This window comes from Erpetoichthys calabaricus, chromosome 7 (assembly GCF_900747795.2).
Source record: "Erpetoichthys calabaricus chromosome 7, fErpCal1.3, whole genome shotgun sequence".
Classification (NCBI taxonomy): domain Eukaryota; kingdom Metazoa; phylum Chordata; class Cladistia; order Polypteriformes; family Polypteridae; genus Erpetoichthys; species Erpetoichthys calabaricus.
This window is the reverse complement of record NC_041400.2, coordinates 172,386,143-172,405,755: the sequence shown is the minus strand read 5'-3', so window position 1 is coordinate 172,405,755 and position 19,613 is coordinate 172,386,143. Positions and strand designations below refer to the sequence as shown.

The 19,613-nt window shown below is 38.5% G+C and overlaps 1 protein-coding gene across 1 annotated transcript in view; it reads right to left on the bottom strand.

Moving 5' to 3' along the window:
* The window catches only part of thbs4a (thrombospondin 4a), a 160,166-nt gene that overhangs the window by 64,379 nt on the left and 76,174 nt on the right, over nt 1–19,613 (bottom strand). Inside the window, exons 11-14 of the mRNA XM_028805726.2 lie at nt 18,798–18,902; nt 18,396–18,503; nt 5,752–5,911; nt 1,331–1,449 (exon numbers count right to left, since the gene is read on the bottom strand). Of these exons, the coding sequence (XP_028661559.1) occupies nt 1,331–1,449; nt 5,752–5,911; nt 18,396–18,503; nt 18,798–18,902 (492 nt within the window). The remainder of the gene's footprint in view (nt 1–1,330; nt 1,450–5,751; nt 5,912–18,395; nt 18,504–18,797; nt 18,903–19,613) is intronic.

The window sequence follows — 19,613 nt, the reverse complement described above, 5'->3', positions numbered from 1 at the left end:
AATGCAATTAGCAGAATATTAAAACAGGTAATCAGATGCAGCATTTATTTTTTAACCAATTCATTTAATTTGTAGTCAATATCACATAGTACATCCCTTATATGCCTTAGTTCATTGGCCATATCTCTTACAGCATCCACTATTGCATTATGTGACTCCAGAACAGCGTCCGTCAGAACACAGCCAGAAAGTCACCCAGTGGTTTCCGATGCAGAGGTGTGTGTGCAGCCAGCGCCCAAAGATATGCCGGGCAGAGCACCACCATCACTGCTTTGAGTCGCATCCTCAGCATGGAGGTCAACTTTTGTAATATTGTCTGAAACAGAATAAACCAACGGTGGACTCTAACTCTCCTTTGTTGACTTTGATATCTGACCACTTCTTTTTTTATTTTGCACATGTATGACTTTCTGAACTTGAACTTTCAAGTGTCTCCGCCATGTTGTATCACTCCATCAATTTCCTTTTGTTGCTTATACCACTGCTTAAGCCAACAAATAGTACATGTTTCCTCCACTTTGCATTCACTGAAATTCTTCTTTTTTACTGAACGGAAGGGGCTGTTTATATTTATTTGCATATTCAACTGTACAAAATTTAGGAGGAGTTGGGGTGGGGCTGTAGGCGCGTGCATGTGCATTAAATTTCACGTTCATTGGGATTTATAAAGGGCAAATGCGTGAAACTTGGCATATGCACAGTTTCATGCATCTGGATGTTTTTGTTCATATGCACATTATCAGTTTTGTCCATATGCCATGTTTAAGTGTAAATTCTATACACAGCGTTCTGGTGTTTATGGAATGAGATGAATGGAACAATCATTTGTGTGAGACTGGGGAAGCTTTCATCTTCAAGGGGCATCTCAGAATGAAAAAGGGGTACAATTCCTTCTCCTCTTAACAATATGATAGTATATAACATTTATCAGTTTGCCATTAATGTACACACACACACACACACACACGGGGTCTGAACCTGAAAGGGGTATTCCATTGCACGGATTTGATAAGTGGCAAAAACTAACTGCTGAGTACTAAAATATGTTAACTGTAAAGTTTCTAGCATTTCTGGTTTATAGTGCATGTTTCCTGTTTCAGGAAGCAGTCAACCTTGATGCTGAAAACTGCAAAATCAAATCATTAATGTGGCATATGAAGGACTGGTCTTGGTATGTGATGACAAGGCAAGAATTCATCTCCAAAGGTGTATTTTATCCCAGCAAAATTCAGCAGAAGGATGTTATATGATTTTGTGTTTTACGGCCTTATATTCCCATGCTAAATATTAGATATCCTTTGCAAAATGTTAAAAGATTTAAGTTACTGACCTGATTAGGATTGCTTATGTCTGGACAGCTGTCACATGCATCACCCACACCATCATTATCTCTGTCTTTCTGGTCACGGTTGGGAATCCTTTGACAGTTATCTAAGAAATTTGTAATGCCTGGAAAAAAGCAGTTTTCATGTTAACTTCTATAATAATTTAACATTAAATTTTAAAAATTATGAACCACATACACACATTCTTTACGTTAAAACTGAAATATGAAAACATGAAATAATGCTATGAGCCTATGAGAAAAAGGCCAGGGTGGCATCAAAGACGTGCTACCAGCGAGAATGTGCAAACCAGCATAGACAGCATCCAGCCCAGGATTTGACACCAGGGCCCTGGAACAGTGAGATGGCAATTGTGAATTTCCCCTTGGGATTAATAAAGTATCTATCTATCTATCTATCTATCTATCTATCTATCTATCTATCTATCTATCTATCTATCTATCTATCTATCTATCTATCTATCTAACTGTAACCTATGCCCCAACATGCTGTTCTACGGAAACAAGTTAAAGTGTATCGATTGAACAATAGAACATTAGAATCATCAGAATTCTAATGTTCTAATCATTAGAACACTGATATAGTTTAATACAGTGTGGCAGTGTCCTCTTGTGAGCTACATTTTGCCTTTCTTCCTTTTCTACCAAGGAGCAGAGATGCAGTTAAACACAGTAGTCTCATTGATTTCACTATAAAAGTCACTTTCATTAATTCTCCAGGTCATTTTATACAAAGCATTTATTGTAGCAGCCAAAGGAAAATATGGTTACTCTGGAATTTTCAACTGAGAAGACGTCACCTCATAAATCTGATCTCAGCCCCGGAATTTCTGTTTAAAACACATATTTGTATTTCCTCACTAGCTGAATGCCTCCTCTTCCAAAACTAACTAAGTACAATACAAATAACAGTAAGAGCTAAACCATTCATTTTTAGAAAATAAAATAGAAATAATAAATTGGATCTGTCCAACATACAACCTATATTTAAACTTCAGCTTTGCCAGTAAAATAACACAGGCCAATGATTTTATTAAATGGAATGAAATGTTTGAATGACATTTTAATGAAAAAATCTGTTAATACAATTTTTCTGATTCAGCAAAATTTATTGCAGTAAAACTTGATCTTGACTAACCACAATATAAATTCAATTACCGCTACACTACATACTGTATATGGATAAGGCTATGAAGAAAAGATAGAAACCGATTTTATTTTGTCTCATTAAATAAACTTAAAACAAAGCACTCATTCTATGCGCTACTAGGAAAGGTTCTACTCCAATCTGATGCTGTTTTGACATGGTTAAACTCATACCTCAAACTAAATAAGGAGAAAACAGAAATCTTAGTGATTAGCAAAAATGGAAATAATGAGAATATTAGAAATAAACTTGATCCATAAGGCTTAAAAGTCAAAACAGAGGTAAAGAACTGAAGGGTTAATTATTCATTCTGACCTAAATTTCAAATCACTTATTAATCTAATCACTAGGACAGCATTTTTTCACTTAAGAAATATAGCAAATATTAGACCCCTTATAACTTTGCAAGATGCTGAAAAATTAGTTCACACTTTTGTTTTTAGTCGACTAAATAACTGTAACGCACTCCTCTCAGGACTACCCAAAAAAAGACATCAATCGATTGCAACTAGTGATTGAACTAGTGCAGCAGCCAGAATGTTAACTAGGCAAAGAAATTCCCAGCACATCATACCAGTTTTGATGTCACTGCACTGGTTACTTGTGCCATTTAGAAATACCTTTAAAATACTGCTTATGGTTTACAAAGCCTTAAATAATCTCACTCCATCCTATATTTCGAATTACCTCTCACCTTACACTCCAAATCTTAACCTTAGATCTTCAAATAAGTGTCAGCTTATAATTCCAAGAGCTAAACTTAAAAGAAGTGGTGAGGTGGCCTTCTGCTGTTATGCACCTAAAATCTGGAATAGCTTACCGAGAGAAATTCCCCAGGCTAATACGATGAAGCAATTTTAAAAAACTGATTATTTTAACATGGCCTATTCATAGCTTCACTTTAGTGTAACCCTGATATTCTGTATATGCATTTAATTATCATTTTTATCATAGCTCCGCGATCTGTACTAACCCCTACTTTTCTCTGCTGTTCTTTTTCTGGTTTTCTGTGGTGGTGATCTGTGCCACCACCACCTGATCAAAGCACCGTGATGTCCCTACATTGATGGATCAAAGGCCAGATGTCCACATGACTATCATCATCTAATTCTTCCACGTGAAGCCTGAAAACCATGAGGACTGATTGAGATCATTTATGTTAGGTAGAATGCCCAGTGGGGGCAGGATGGTCTTGTGGTCTCAGAACCCCTGCAGATTTTGTTTTTTTTTCTCCATTCATCTGGAGTTTTTATTTTGTTTCTTCTGTCCGCCTTAATTTATTCTTTGTTACTTAGCATTGCCTAATCTTATTTTTATATTTTCCTTCCTTCTTTCTTCATCTTCTAAAGCACTTTGAGCTACATGACTCTTTGTGGACACTTGATGAATATAAATTCTGGTCAAATACTGGGATGGGTAGTTTATGGTGAATCCAAGGTATCACCTGTATTGTGGTACTTGTTTTTAAAAACATTACCACAATCTAAACCAGTCTAGACCATTCAGCCCAAATAAAGCTTCCCAGTCTTATCCACTTAATTCTTCTTCAATACTCAATTTGATGTTATTTTGGGTCTCTAAAGTCCTACTGTCCACCACACTACTTGGTACCTTATTCCATGTGTCTGTAGTTCTCTGCATAAAGAAAAACTTCCTAATGTTTGTGCACAATTTACCCTTAACAAGTTTCTAACTGCTGTCCCTGTGTTCTTGATTAACTCATTTTAGAATAACAGTCTTGATCCACCGTACTAATTTTAAACACTTCAGCCATGTCTCCTCTTAATCTCCTTTTGATTAAACCAAAAAGGCTCAGCTCATTTAATCTTTCTTCATAACTCATCCCCTGTAGCCCTGGAATCAGCCTAGTCACTCTTCTTTTGACTTTTTCTAACACTGATATGTCCTTTTTGCACTCTGGAGACCAAAACTGCACTCCAGATGAGGCCTAACCAGTGTGTTATAATGTTTGAGCCTAACGTCCTTGGAAATGTACTGTATACATCAGAGCGCTATATAACCTCACATTCTGTTTGCTTTCTTAATGGCTTCTGATAGCGTAAAGTCCACTACAACTTCTAAATCCTTCTCCTGAGGTGTACTTTCAATTTTCAGACCTCCCATTGTGCATTCAATCCAAACATTTTTACTGTATGTCCTACATGCAATACTTAATTACATTAAATGTTATCTGCCACAAATTTGCCCCAACCTGTATGCTGTCCAAATCCCTCTGGAATGATTCAATAGATTCAAAATTTTCTGCCAGTTCACCTAGCTTGCTATCATCTGCAAACTTAACCAGCTTGTTATGTATATTCCTATGCAAATCATTTATACAGTATGTATTAAAAAGAGCATCTGACCCCAGTTCTAGATAGATAGATAGATAGATAGATAGTTAGGGAGACTTGAGGCCGCCAATGGTATTTCACCACAAAAATCTTTCATAAATGGTGCATTCCCAGTTCTGACACATCGCTCTCTACCACTGGTCATTGACGGCAAAGCTGGCAGATAGATTGTGAAAGTAGGAGGATATACACAACAAAGGAATAAGACGTTCTGTAGGGTAAGCAAGCAGGTGACTTGAATATTTTAAAGCCAGGCCAAATTAAAAATCCCACCTAGCATTGTTAAGGCCAGAATGATATTAAAATGCCTGGCAGAACAGTTTTTGTACTGCATTTTTATTATTTCATTTCTCTGTTGCGTGTGGCCATATAAGTTAATACGATTTCCAAATCACATTATGTAATAACGTCCATTGTTGAATTCTGCTCTGTACTTGTAATATTTCTTTTGCACTATTATATTGTATTGAGGATTACTTGTGCTCTGTTCTGTGTACTGCATTGTATTTACCCCCTTATTTTTGGCACCCAATGCATGCCCAACCTACATGGAAAGGGGTCTCTCTTAGAACTCAAATTGTTTCTGTACAAGGATTTTTTTGGGAGTGTTTCCTTATCTTCTTAGAGAGTCAAGGCTGGGGTGCAGTCAAAAGGCAAGGTTTGTTAAAGCCCACTGCGGCACTTCTTGTGTGATTTTGGGCTATACAAAAATAAATTGCATTGTATTGTTTTGTATTGTATATAAGTTATCATTGATTACTGAAATCTACAATTCCCTCAATGAAAATATAGTATACTGTAGCCGTCGTAGTAGCAGCAGGACCGCTGTTGACACAGTTCAGATTTACTACTTGAACATGTTATTTTTTTAATACAAATTAGCAGAGAGTATTTGGTTTCCTTACCATCTCCATCCATGTCGTTGTCGCAGATATCTCCTTTGCCATCATTGTCAGTGTCTTTTTGATCAGGGTTAACAGCATGCCGGCAATTGTCACAAGCATCACCAAAACTGTCCTGGTCGCTGTTTTTCTGATCCACGTTGGGAGTTAATATGCAGTTATCCTGGCCAAAACAGTATTTAATTAGTCTTAATGTCAGCCTTTGGAATTTAAAATGCTATTAATAAGATTAAGAAGTGTACGAAATTCCATTCAGTATTATTGGCATGTACCCCAAATGCATAAGTCAGGACCCCACACTTGTGGCATATAACACAATTTATTTGTTCAACAGAGACAAGTTCTGCATCTAAAGACTGGCAAACATAGCATATAAAGTAGCCTTCATCTATACTAATAAAAGGCAAAGCCCTCACTGACTCACCGACTGACTGACTGACTGACTGACTGAGTCATCACTAATTCTCCAACTTCCCGTGTAGGTGGAAGGCTGAAATTTGTCAGGCTCATTCCTTACAGCTTACTTACAAAAGTTAGGCAGGTTTCATTTAGAAATTCTACGCGTAATGGTCATAACTGGAACCTCTTTTTTGTACATATACTGTAATAGACTGCAGCTCAATGGCCTTGGGAGGCGGAGTTGGATATCGCGTCATCACGCCTCCCACGTAATCACGTGAACTGACTGTGAACGCAGTACAAGAAACTTTTAAGTGCCGGGTCTTAGCTAACATTAAATAAAGCCATGGACATCGCAACATCACACAAGAGAGCAGCTCACGTGAACATATGAAGCGACTGACGCATACAGACATATTCATGAGTGCAGGTACTTCGGAAACAAAGCACCGTGTAAACCTAAAGTTTAAATTAAGTTCATAGACCTACAAAAGGTTGCCATTGATTTGAGGCAAGATTGCTTTTCTCATGTACAACTATACGTTGCATTCTCAACAGTAAGCTTGCACGGCTTGGTCATATTACAACCGGAGTGCTGAACTGACAACGTGGTATACAAAGAAAACTATAACAATCGTAATAAACAAACAAAAAAACAACGGAGAACCCGTGGATTAAATAAAAAGGCTGCTTCCTTGGCGAAGCAAGGAAAAAGGAAGACTTTATATGGCATTCGTTTATTAAACAGCGGAAAAGCTGTGTAAACGCTGCTCCACAAAAAAACAGCAGAGCGCCTTATATGAGCAGGCAGTCAGCTAAAGAAGGGAATCAATAAATAACTATAATTGTAATAAACGAACAAAAAATAGCGGAGAATCCGCGGACTACATAAAGGAAATGGGTACCTGAACAGAAAAGTGAGTCTCAAATAGCTACACAATAACTATAACAATCGTAATAAATGAACAATAAAAGAATACAGAACCGCTAAGCAAGGAGAAAGGACGGCCTTATATGGCGTTCGTTTATAAAACAGCGGACAGGCTGTGTAAAGGCAGCTTCACAAAAAAACAGATCCTTAACAAACTGTTATTGGTATATTTTCCCTCAATTTAAAAAGGTTTTCTTTTCTTCTTAATAAAAATTTAAAAGCAGTACTTCGCCACTGCGAAGCGCAGGGATTTGGCTCTCTCTCTCTCTCTCTCTCTCTCTCTCTCTCTCTCTCTCTCTCTCTCTCTCTCTCTCTCTCTCTCTATATATATATATATATATATATATATATATATGTAGATATGTATATATATGTGTATATATATATATGTAGATATGTATATTTATATGTGTATATATATATATATATGTGTGTGTATGTATGTATGTATGTGTGTATATATATATATATATGTATATGTACATATATATGTGTATATGTCCATCCACCCATTTTCCAACCCGCTGAATCCGAACACAGGGTCACGGGGGTCTGCTGGAGCCAATCCCAGCCAACACAGGGCACAAGGCAGGAAACAATCCTGGGCAGGGTGCCAACCCACCGCAGTATGTGTATATGTATATATGTATATGTGTATGTGTATGTATGTGTGTATATGTATGTGTATATACAGTATATGTTGATATGTGTACTGTATATGTAGATATGTATATATATGTGTTTACATAACCTCTTTAACACACTACTTCTCCGCTGCGAAGCGCGGGTATTTTGCTAGTCTTAAATAAATGCCACCACAGCCTCACATGTCATCGGGTGCTCATATCCACTAATCAACAATGGCTGTGACAAACAAGGGAGCCAGTAACATAAAGTGACCTGCAATGCTGGAGAGTTAAAATGTGAACGGAATAACACTAAAAACAGAAAAAAACAGGGTAACAATGTAGTTTATGTACTGAAAAAATGCATCTATTACTCTTTTAGTCTTTTGTAACAATCACTTAACAAAGGCTTCTTTCTGTCTTCATAACGCTTATAAAGGCCTGTGATATGTTGGTAAAATTACTTATGACAATGAAGGATTTACAGGTCTTATACTAAAGTATGCAATTTCAAGACACAGGCCACTTGTGACCGTTCCAAAGTGAAGTGTTGTTAGCAGGTCACATTGCCCAGATGAATAAACACTTTACTGATGCTTTGTAAGTGTGATTATCACCAAAGAATGCCTTCATTCATGTGTTGTTGCATAACAGTATATGAATACTAGAAGCATTTTTGCATTACATAAACTAAAGTGTTACCAAAAATAGGAATGTGAAAATTATATTTATATCCACAAGTCAGTGTTCACTTTTCAGTAATTTTTAGACAGCAATAACTCTATTTAAACAATGTTTTTTTTTTACCAATTCAAGGCCTTTATTTCCTTTGTAGTCCTTAGTTATTTGCTTATGGTGCATGATGCCTTCTTCTTCTTGTAAAGCACTTTGAGCTACATTGTTTATATGAAAATGTGCTATATAAATAAGTACCGTTGTTTCTTCCTATTTTTCCAAGGAGCAGGGATGCGGTTAAACACAGTAGTCTCGTAGATTACACTATAAATTTCACTTCACCATTTGAATGTCTATTTATTTGTACATTTGTTTGTTCTCTAATCTTGAAAAAATGGCTAAACCAATTTTCATGAAATTTTTTGTGTGCCCGTTATTATAGTTTTGCCTTTTTATTTTAGTTTTTATTTCTAGATATTTTCTGACCTTACTTGGAAATTCAGTTTAGTTTTAGTTCTCCTTCATTGTATATTTTTCATTTTAATTTAGTTTTTATTTCTACAAAGACATTTCTATTTTATTTATATATACATTAGTTTCAGAGGTGGGTAGTAACGAGTTATATTTACTCCGTTACATTTACTTGAGTAACTTTTTAAAAAAATTGTACTTCTAAGAGTAGTTTTACTGCACCATACTTTTTACTTTTACTTGAGAAGATTTGTGAAGAAGAAATGCTACTCTTACTCCGCTACACTGGGCAACACTCGAATCGTTACTTTTTTCCATTATATATGCTATATTTTTGCCAGAGAGAAGTCGCCAGTGGATCTACTGCATGACTGTTTCACCAATCAGACGTAGCAACAATAATCACATGACTACATTTCACCAATCAGATGTAGCAACAATAATCACATGACTCTGTTTCACCAATCAGACATAGCCATGCAGTCACATGACCACATACAAACTTCCTGCATTTCCAGCCTGTGAGAGACTTTTAGTCATGCAGGGCTCCTGTTCACTGCTAAACGGTCACAGCTTCACTACAGAACCTTGAGAGCCAACTCCTGCTGAAGCCTAGCCATCACTTCACTGAGTAAAGAACAAGCATGTTTTAAACAAGCACATTTTAACCAAACATGCACAGACAGTCATGGTAAAGTGAGACTTCTTGTACGTGCATAAGCTGCCTTGTTCTAATGTTATTTTCTATCAGCTGTGCTATTTGGAGGGCAAGTGTGTGACGATGCTGGTCCCCTACAGACTGTTTTCTTTTCTCCTTTTGTTTGATTCCCCCTTCTTTTTTTTGTGCTGACCCATATATATACACTCCTGTCTCCGCGGGCCTTAATCACACGTCGCAGAAAGCCAATGAAACAATTGAGAACGATTGCACCCGCACGTGCATGTGTGACTCGCTCCAACTACCTCATTAACTCTCCGCGGTCGTGCAATTGCGCCAACAGAGAGTGACGCAGCTTTATGGATTTGAAACTGGCCTTTTTTTTTTTTTTTTTGAAGCTGCGGACCCACTACACCACAAAGTGAATATACAGTATTATACTGTCAGTGTACCGTATATCTTGTCACTGTAACTAGTTTGCACTGTTCAAACATACATGTTACCTACTGTAGGTATTGGCTTCAAAAGCTCTCTTGTGAAAAACTGACAGTTGGAACTTTGTGTTATTTGTGCATCTTTATTTTGCAAAGATGTTATTTATTTGTACTCATTTTTTATTTTATTATTTGGAAATAGCAGAATTTGCACATTATTTTATATTTTTGTCTATCTTATTACAACATTTATAAAAAATACATCATTTATTATGTTCAAACAAATAACACCATCCCAGATGCCAACGTGGAGCTACCTGGGTTTAGCACAGTTAGAGCGGACAGAGATGCAAGTACCTGTGGGAAGCACAAAGGAGAAGGACTCGCTCTCTATGTTAATACACGGTGGTGTCACTCTGGACATGTTAACGTCAAAATCTCCACTTGCTGCAGGGACATCGAACTGTTGGCTGTAAGTTTACGTCCCTATTACTTGCCCAGAGAGTTTGGACACGTCATTGCTGTTATCGTTTACATCCCTCCTCGGGCCGACGTGGAGTCAGCGAGTGACATCATCCATTCCGCTGTTGCTAAGTTACAAACGCAGCACCCTGAGGCGCTTGTGCTAATCGCTGGAGACTTTAAACCATGTGACGCTGGACAAAACATTACCTGCATTCTCCCAGTATGTGGACTGTAACACCCGGGGAAATAAGACTATTGATTTACTGTATGCAAACGTTAAAGACGCATACAGCGCCACCCCGCTGCCTGCGCTTGGGAAAGCAGATCATAACCTGGTTCTGCTTCAGCCTCACTATAAACCAAAAGTTAGAGTCCTACCTGCAACCACACGATCATTCAGGAAGTGGACCCCGGAGGCTGAGAATACTCTGAGAGAATGTTTTGGAACTACAGACTGGGATATCCTGCAGGGATTTCATAGTGAGAACATTGAGGAAGTTGTTGACTGCACTACTGACTACATCAACTTCTGTATGGACATTGTAGTTCCAGTAAGAACAGTACGCTGCTATGCTAACACCAAGCCATGGATTACAAGTGACATCAAGGGCCTTTTGAACCAGAAGAAAAGGGCTTTTAAAGGTGGTGATCAGCATGAGCTCAAGCGCGTGCAGAAGGAGCTCCGAGTCCAGCTCAGGGCGGCGAAGGAGCAGTACAGGAGAAAGCTGAAGCAGAAGTTGCAGAATAACAGCATGAAGGAAGTGTGGGATGGGATAAAGATCATCACTGGCTGCAGCTCGAAGTGGGGTGCCACCATTGAGAGAGACGTGAAGAGAGCAAACCAAATGAACAACTTCTTTAACAGGTTTGACCACCCTAACCCACTCTCACTCTCACCTCGGAGTATTACACCCTCCACACATCCTTCTGCTGATACCAGCATAGGAAAGACATCCCCACCCATAATTACAACAGCGCAAGTGAGCAGACAGCTGAGGAGACTTCGTGCCAGCAAAGCAGCGGGTCCAGATGGAGTATCGCCACGACTGCTGAAGGTCTGTGCATCGGAGCTGGGGGGTCCTCTACAGCGCATCTTCAACCTGAGCCTGGAACAGGGGAGAGTCCCGAGGCTTTGGAAAACATCTTGTATCACCCCAGTCCCAAAGGTATCACGTCCTAGTGAGCTGAATGACTTTCGGCCTGTTGCTCTGACATCACATGTGATGAAGACCATGGAGAGGCTGCTGCTTCACCACGTTAGGCCACAGGTTCAACACACCCTTGACCCTCTGCAGTTTGCATATCAGGAGAAGGTGGGAGCGGAGGATGCCATCATCTATATGCTACACCGATCCCTCTCTCACTTGGACAGAGGCAGTGGTGCTGTAAGAATTATGTTTCTAGACTTCTCTAGCGCCTTCAACACAATCCAACCTCTGCTCCTTAGGGACAAGCTGACAGAGATGGAATTAGATTCAAAGCTAGTGGCATGGATCGTGGACTATCTTAAAGACAGACCTCAGTATGTGCGTCTTGGGAACTGCACGTCTGACATTGTGGTCAGCAACACAGGAGCGCCACAGGGGACTGTACTTTCTCCGGTCCTGTTCAGCCTATATACATCGGACTTCCAATACAACTCGGAGTCCTGCCATGTGCAAAAGTTCGCTGATGACACTGCTATCGTGGGCTGTATCAGGAATGGGCTGGAGGAGGAGTATAGGGACCTAATCAATGACTTTGTTAAATGGTGCGACTCAAACCACCTACACCTGAACACCAGCAAAACCAAGGAGCTGGTGGTGGATTTTAGGAGGCCTAGACCCCTCATAGACCTAGTGATCATCAAAGGTGACTGTGTGCAGATGGTGCAGACCTATAAATATCTGGGAGTACAGCTGGATGATAAATTAGACTGGACTGCCAATACTGATGCGCTGTGCAAGAAAGGACAGAGCCGGTTATACTTCCTTAGAAGGCTGGCTTCCTTCAACATCTGCAATAAGATGCTGCAGATGTTCTATCAAACAGTTGTGGCGAGCGCCCTCTTCTACGCAGTGGTGTGCTGGGGAGGCAGCATTAAGAGGAAAGACGCCTCACGCCTGGACAAACTGGTGAGGAAGGCAGGCTCTATTGTTGGCATGGAGCTGGACAGTTTGACATCTGTGGCAGAGCGAAGGGCGCTCAGCAGGCTCCTATCAATTATGGAGAATGCACTGCATCCACTAAACAGTGTCATCTCCAGACAGAAGAGCAGCTTCAGCGACAGACTGCTGTCACTGTCCTGCTCCACAGACAGATTGAGGAGATCGTTCCTCCCCCAAACTATGCGACTCTTTAATTCCACCCGGAGGGGAGTAAACGTTAATATTTAACATTATACATAGTTATTGTCTGTTTTTTTCACCGCATTATTATCATTCTTTAATTTAATATTATTTATTGTATCAGTATGCTGCTGCTGAAGAATGTGAATTTCCCATTGAGATTAATAAAGTATCTATCTATCTATCTATCTATCTATCTATCTATCTATCTATCTATCTATCTATCTATCTATCTATCTATCTATCTATCAAACAGTTACTCAGTACTTGAGTAGTCTTTTCACCAAATACTTTTTTACTCTTACTTGAGTAATTTTTTGGATGACTACTTTTTACTTCTACTTGAGTAATATTATTTTGATGTAACACTACTCTTACTTGAGTATAATTTTTTGCTACTCTACCCACCTCTGATTAGTTTCAGTTTTAGTTTTAGTAACTAAACTAGATGATTAAAGAGATACTATGGAGTTTAGCTTTGTGTCAGAATCAGACAGAACTGTACACTTAAAGGGTTTGGATATAATATTAGTTTAATGTTAGTGGAAGCTTATTACACTACATGGTTTACTATCTGGTTTTATTTTTGTCTGATAAAAACAAGCATAATCAAAACTTGATGTTGAATAAGAATAATCTTATACATTTTATATTTTTAAAAATATTTTCTATGTCATTTGTGCTGAACAAATGTGTGCTGACTGTTGACACTTTTCATCTTTTCCTTTTATTGCCTAGAATGGGCCAATTTGTCATGAATTTTAAGGTTTGAGGGTATTTACTCATAAATGTCTACAGAACAAAACATATCCTGCTCCAAGACAATGTGCTTAAAATAAATGCCTTCAATATTGCATTAAAAAAATCTCCCATACTGGGTTTTGTTATTTTCTACGAGCCAGATTGAGCTCTGATTCCGTCACAGGTACATACAATTTATAGACAGAATTTTGCTATCTGCTGGCCTGAAAAGATATAAAAAATTAGAAAATAGATTCTACTGTGTTCTGACAGGTGTGATCATGAAAATCATGGGGGCTTGGGAAGGACAGGACTCTTAGGTTTGAATCAGTGTGCAGACCCCAGTTAGCTGTATGGAGGTAAACAAAGAAAAACAAGCATGTAGTGTCAAGGTTAGAGAGTTTAATAGCCCATGAATAAGAACAGTAAACCCATAATGAGCAGAGTAAAAGCAGGGGATAGGAGTATGGATGGGCACAAAACGACAGACAGCATCTGAGATTAGAAACAATAAATACATTATCTAAACCTGTTTATCCAAAGCAGGATCACAGAAAACCTGGAGCCTACCCCAGCAGGTTTGGATGCAAGGAAGGAAAAATCCCTGGTATGCAATATGTATGATATGGCTGATTTTAAGAACAAAAAGAATATGATATTTCAACTAAATATTTTGAGAGAGAGAGAAAAATTGAAAAAAGGAGGACAGATATTTTAAAACATAATTCTGCTACTGGATTATTTTCACAATACAGTGGAACCTTGGTTCACGACCATAATTTGTTCCAAAACTCTGGTCGTAAACCAATTTGGCCGTGAACCAAAGCAATTTCCCCCATAGGATTGTATGTAAATACAATTAATCCGTTCCAGGCCAAACAAACTGTATGTAAATATATATTTTTGTTTAAGTTTTTAAGCACAAATATAGTTAATTAAACCATAGAATGCACAGCATAATAGTAAACTAAATGTAAAAACATTGAATAACACTGAGAAAACCTTGAACAACAGAGAAAACTAACACTGCCATAGTTCGCGCATAGCACTACCAAACGCTGGCTAAAAACACTTTTTTTTTTTAATGAGTTTTAAGCACAGGGAAAAAAATGAACATTTGAAAAAATCAGTAATTTAATAAACCACCAAGAAAAGTAACATTGCAACAATGCACGCTAAGAACCAATCACTGTAAACAGAAGGGAAAACAAAATCAAGCCCAGTGCATTCTTTAACTGCCTTCTCTACCTTATGAGTCCAGCCCTCTCTCTCGCTCTCGCTGCCTGTGTGTGTGCGCGGCTCTCTCTTGCGCTGCCTGTGTGTGTGTGTGGCTCTCTCTCTCGCGCTGCCTGTGTGTGTGCGTCTGTCTCTCTGGCGCTGCCTGTGTGTGTGTGTGTGTGTGTCGCGCTCTCTCGCTCTCTCTCTTGCTCGCTGCACAGGAAATGCACAGGGAGAGACTGAACATGTACAAACCGAAAGGGAAACTGGCTTGTTCGTATACCGAGTGTGTGGTCGTGAACCGAGGCAAAAGTTCGGCGAACTTTTTGGTCGTAAACCGATTTGTACGTGTACCGAGACGTTCGTAAACCAAGGTTCCACTGTATCAGGTATTTTGAGCTGTGAATATTAACTAAAAAAAGATAAATGAATAAATATAGAAAAAAAGCAAAAACACATTACAGTAATCCCTCGCTATATCGCACTTCGCCTTTCGCGGCTTCACTCCATCGCGGATTTTAAATGTAAGCATATTTAAATATATATCGCGGATTTTTTGCTGGTTCGCGGATTTCTGCGGACAATGGGTCTTTTAATTTCTGGTACATGCTTCCTCAGTTGGTTTGCCCAGTTGATTTAATACAAGGGACGCTATTGGCAGATGGCTGAGAAGCTACCCGGCTTACTTTTCTGTCTCTCTTGAGCTGACTTTCTCTGATCCTGACGTAGGGGGATTGAGCAGGGGGGCTGTTCGCACACCTAGACGATACGGACGCTCGTCTAAAAATGCTGAAAGATTATCTTCACGTTGCTATCTTTTGTGCAGCTGCTTCCTGAAATGACATGCTGCACGGTGCTTCGCAATACTTAAAAGCTCGAAGGGCACGTATTGATTTTTGATTGAAAAACAAACTCTGTCTCTCTCTCTCTCTTCCTGCTCCTGACGGAGGGGGTGTGAGCTGCCGCCTTCAACAGCTTTGTGCCGCGGTGCTTCGCATACTTAAAAGCAAACAGCCCTATTGATTTGTTTGCTTTCCTCTGTGTTTCTGACAGACTCTGCTCCTGACGCGCACTCCTTTGAAGAGGAAAATATGTTTGCATTCTTTTAATTGTGAGACGGAACTGTCATCTCTGTCTTGTCATGGAGCACAGTTTAAACTTTTGAAAAAGAGACAAATGTTTGTTTGCAGTGTTTGAATAACGTTCCTGTCTCTCTACAACCTCCTGTGTTTCTGTGCAAATCTGTGACCCAAGCATGACAATATAAAAATAACCATATAAACATATGGTTTCTACTTCGCAGATTTTCTTATTTCGCGGGTGGCTCTGGAACGCAACCCCCGCGATGGAGGAGGGATTACTGTAGTATGTTTAGTTTTTCACCAGTTGGCAGACTCTCCCACCAACCTGTAGTTCAGTGGAGACATTGCCAGCTCAGGAATTTTACAAGGTTTGTATTGCTTCATTGTTAAATGACTTTATTAAAGCAAAAGTGATTGGTCAGTAACAATATGCTGATCTTGTATGATGACGTAGTCAGTCTCTCGATCAGTAACGTTTTATTTTCAAAAAGGATTTCTCCTGTGAGAAGTGGCAGGTAAATTATTGTCAACAAAACACAGGCACCTGAGAAGCAAACTGAAATGTTACTCACTCGTGATTTTTCTTTCCGTATGGTAAAAGTTTTCTTGATGAGCACATTCTGATTTCAGGTGTTTAAATTACATCTTGATATACAACAAGCGCAAAGAAAGGTGGCACAGTAAATTGCTTTCTATTCCACATGCGCTCGTATTCAGCTTACTAAGTCACCACAAATGCTATGTGAACACCCGCCCTCTGTTCACTGGATGAATATATGTGGGTGGCTCGAGGTAGATTAGTTTCTGTTTTAGAGTTAAAAGTTACAAGGGTTAAAGACTAACGGCAAGAATATTCATTCAAAAACGAAAACTAAAAATATTTTTAGTAAATTATTTTTTTATTTCAGTTAGTCTTTCCAGCTGCTTTAATAGTTTCATTAAGTTTTAGTTTTCATTTCGGTTTTGTTACTTATTTTATTTTCAGTCAGTCATGTCAGTCAGTCATTAGTTTACAAAAAATGTTTTTTAATAATAGTTTCAGTTTTGATTTTAGTTTTTGTTAACTATAATAACTTGAATGTGCCTTGCCGCTGATCCAACGTAAAATAAAAGCAATATGTCATATGGGGGAGAAGGTTTAAAATGAGAGGGGGCAACCCAAAAAGCAGAGCTGACGTGGGGACTACAATTCCCATCAGGCAGGACACATGCACTAGGGCGAGGATGTCATCATCAGCATGCACAAAGTTTTGTAGTGGCCACAGCGGAGGCTCATCAAAGACCACAAGTAAGTACAGCGTTTTCTTCTCAGTTAATTTAGAGAACAATTTTGTTGTCTTGCAGGATTACAGCTCTTGTCTAAGAGTACATCTTTTTGCCTCATCATGGGTTATGTTTAGCCATGTTAGATTTTCAGAGCACACACCTGTGACAGGACTTGAAAATAAAATATTATTACTTATGTCCACACAAACAACAATAAACCTTCAATAAATATTTTAGCATAATTATATAAACACAAATACAAATATCAACAGATTACTGCTTTTGCCTGTATTCGTATTTTAAAAGAGCTAACTAGATGATAAGAACATTAGAACTTAAGAAATTTGACAGAAGAGAGGAGACCGTTGAGTCCATCAAAACTATTTGTTAATTTGTCCCAAAGTCTCATCCAGATTCTTCTTGAAGGTTGTCAAAGTTTCTGCTTCAACTACAGGTCTACTACAGTTGATATGGGTCACAGAAAATACAAGCTAGTAATAAAATTAAAACACGCTTTAAAGAGCTATCAGCTGTGAGAAGTGATTCTTTCCTGTCTACAGATTTCTTTTCTTCTTCCATTTAGAAGCTGCACAGTTTTGTGACATTGCATTAAAGTCACAAGTAACACTGATGTACCCTGTACAACTTTAAAATGAGAAGATGGCCGCTGCATGGTGGCAGCTCAACTGACGTGCCTGATGATGTGAATGTGGCATCTATGTGTGCATATCTATGCTCCAAATGGTTACACAGAAGGAAGTTTTTATTATAAACAGGGGGAGTCTCCGCAAATAAGGAGCAAATGCAAGGTACAAAGGAAAAGTAGAAAAAAATCATCTATAACACTTAGGGATTAGTGTCCCTAACTACCATGTGCCTACTACACAATGCATTTCCAGACCACATTAATTACAGCCTCCGTTCCTATTTCACAACCTCTGGTGTTTCTTCTTGTTTTGAGCTGAGCTCTTCTCATTATTCTTCCACCCAACTCCATGCTTGTTGACCTCTGGGTCTCTTGGAAACATCTCCAGCATTGGGGCTAGACTATCTCTTGACCCAGAGCATCAGCTCGGAGCTCTGTCTAGTGAAACCCACTGTCCTTGCAGCTCAGAGGGTGCCTGACTGTACTGTAAACTGGGGGCTGTATGTATTAAAGAAAATGCCCTGTTGTTCCCAACCGGACTTAATCTCACACTCTCCAGCCAACGGTGTCTCACAAAAATAAACATTTACAATTGTTTTCAGATGGTATACCCATTTAAATGAGGCAAGGGGTGCCTAAATTATGAATAATACAATCAGTGTTCTGAAAAGCACACGTTTAACACACTCAGCTACAAACCGCACATACTTGCTCGTTAGGAATGCCATCTCCATCAGCATCATCATCACAAGCATCGCCTAAACCGTCACGGTCAGCATCTTCTTGGCCAGAATTGGGAACATAAAGGCAGTTATCCTTAAAAAGTAAAAAAGAGACATAAAACAGTTTTTGTCCTTAATCCGTAATCAAGCCTCCAGATTTCCCTAGAAAAAATAAAAATGTTTCCCCATAATTGTGTATGTGCTGATTCATAAAAAAAGTAGATTCAAGATAAAGAATGTTAATATTAAATGTTAATATTCTAATTTAACAATTGAATGTTGTTTCTACCTTTTTTAATTAATAATACAAACTTAACATTTGCCTTTCTCACCTTTTCTAATGCATACTGACCCTATCCAGTACTATATTTTCATTAAAGAGAAATACCTTTCTGCATGTTTCGTCTTTGCATTTCAGTTCCTCATCAGGATATCCGTCTATATCAGTATCCTTTCCACACAGATATCCATTACCAGCCCAGCCAATGCCGCACTGCAAAAAAAAATATTCAAAAAGTCTTAACAAAAATGTGCATTATCAAAATTGTTAACATTTTCATCCTCATGATTATTACTAACTTTTTTATAGAAATACAAACATGCTTCGAATTTTTTTTTGTTCAGGTCCCAATGCCTGATCTTTTGACTTGGTCGTCTATTTTTTTTTTTAGTTATCAAAATTATTGACAGCATTGAAAGCGCAATTCCAAATGCTTTTGCCACTTCATTTTTCTTCATTCTGGAATCGACTTTTTTTCCAGGATAGTTAATTTCTCTTTTAGCATAAACTGACACTGTTTCTCAGTTTATTTGTTCACCGCAAAGACAACTTCAGGAAGCGCAATGAAACTTGAGCAGTACACTATCCGCACATAATACAACTTCCCATGCGGATGCTCGGTGGAGCACAACTCAGAATTCGGCTATAGCACTCTTTTCGAGACTGTTTGAGACCAGACATTTTGCAACAGACTTTCGCATTCTTTTGGCCTAACAAGAAAGAAACTGTTGCAATTTTCCTAAGATTCGGTGAAAGTGTAGGCACATCATTAAGTATTTTTTGCATAACGTTATAATCTTCGGAAGCCATTTTTCGTTGAAAAAACGCTTGTTATACTGAAGTTTACTTTTCGTTAAAACAAAATCCGTTTAACATGATGTTGTATGAAAGTTTGTCCGGGCCAACAAAAAGTATTCGTTATTC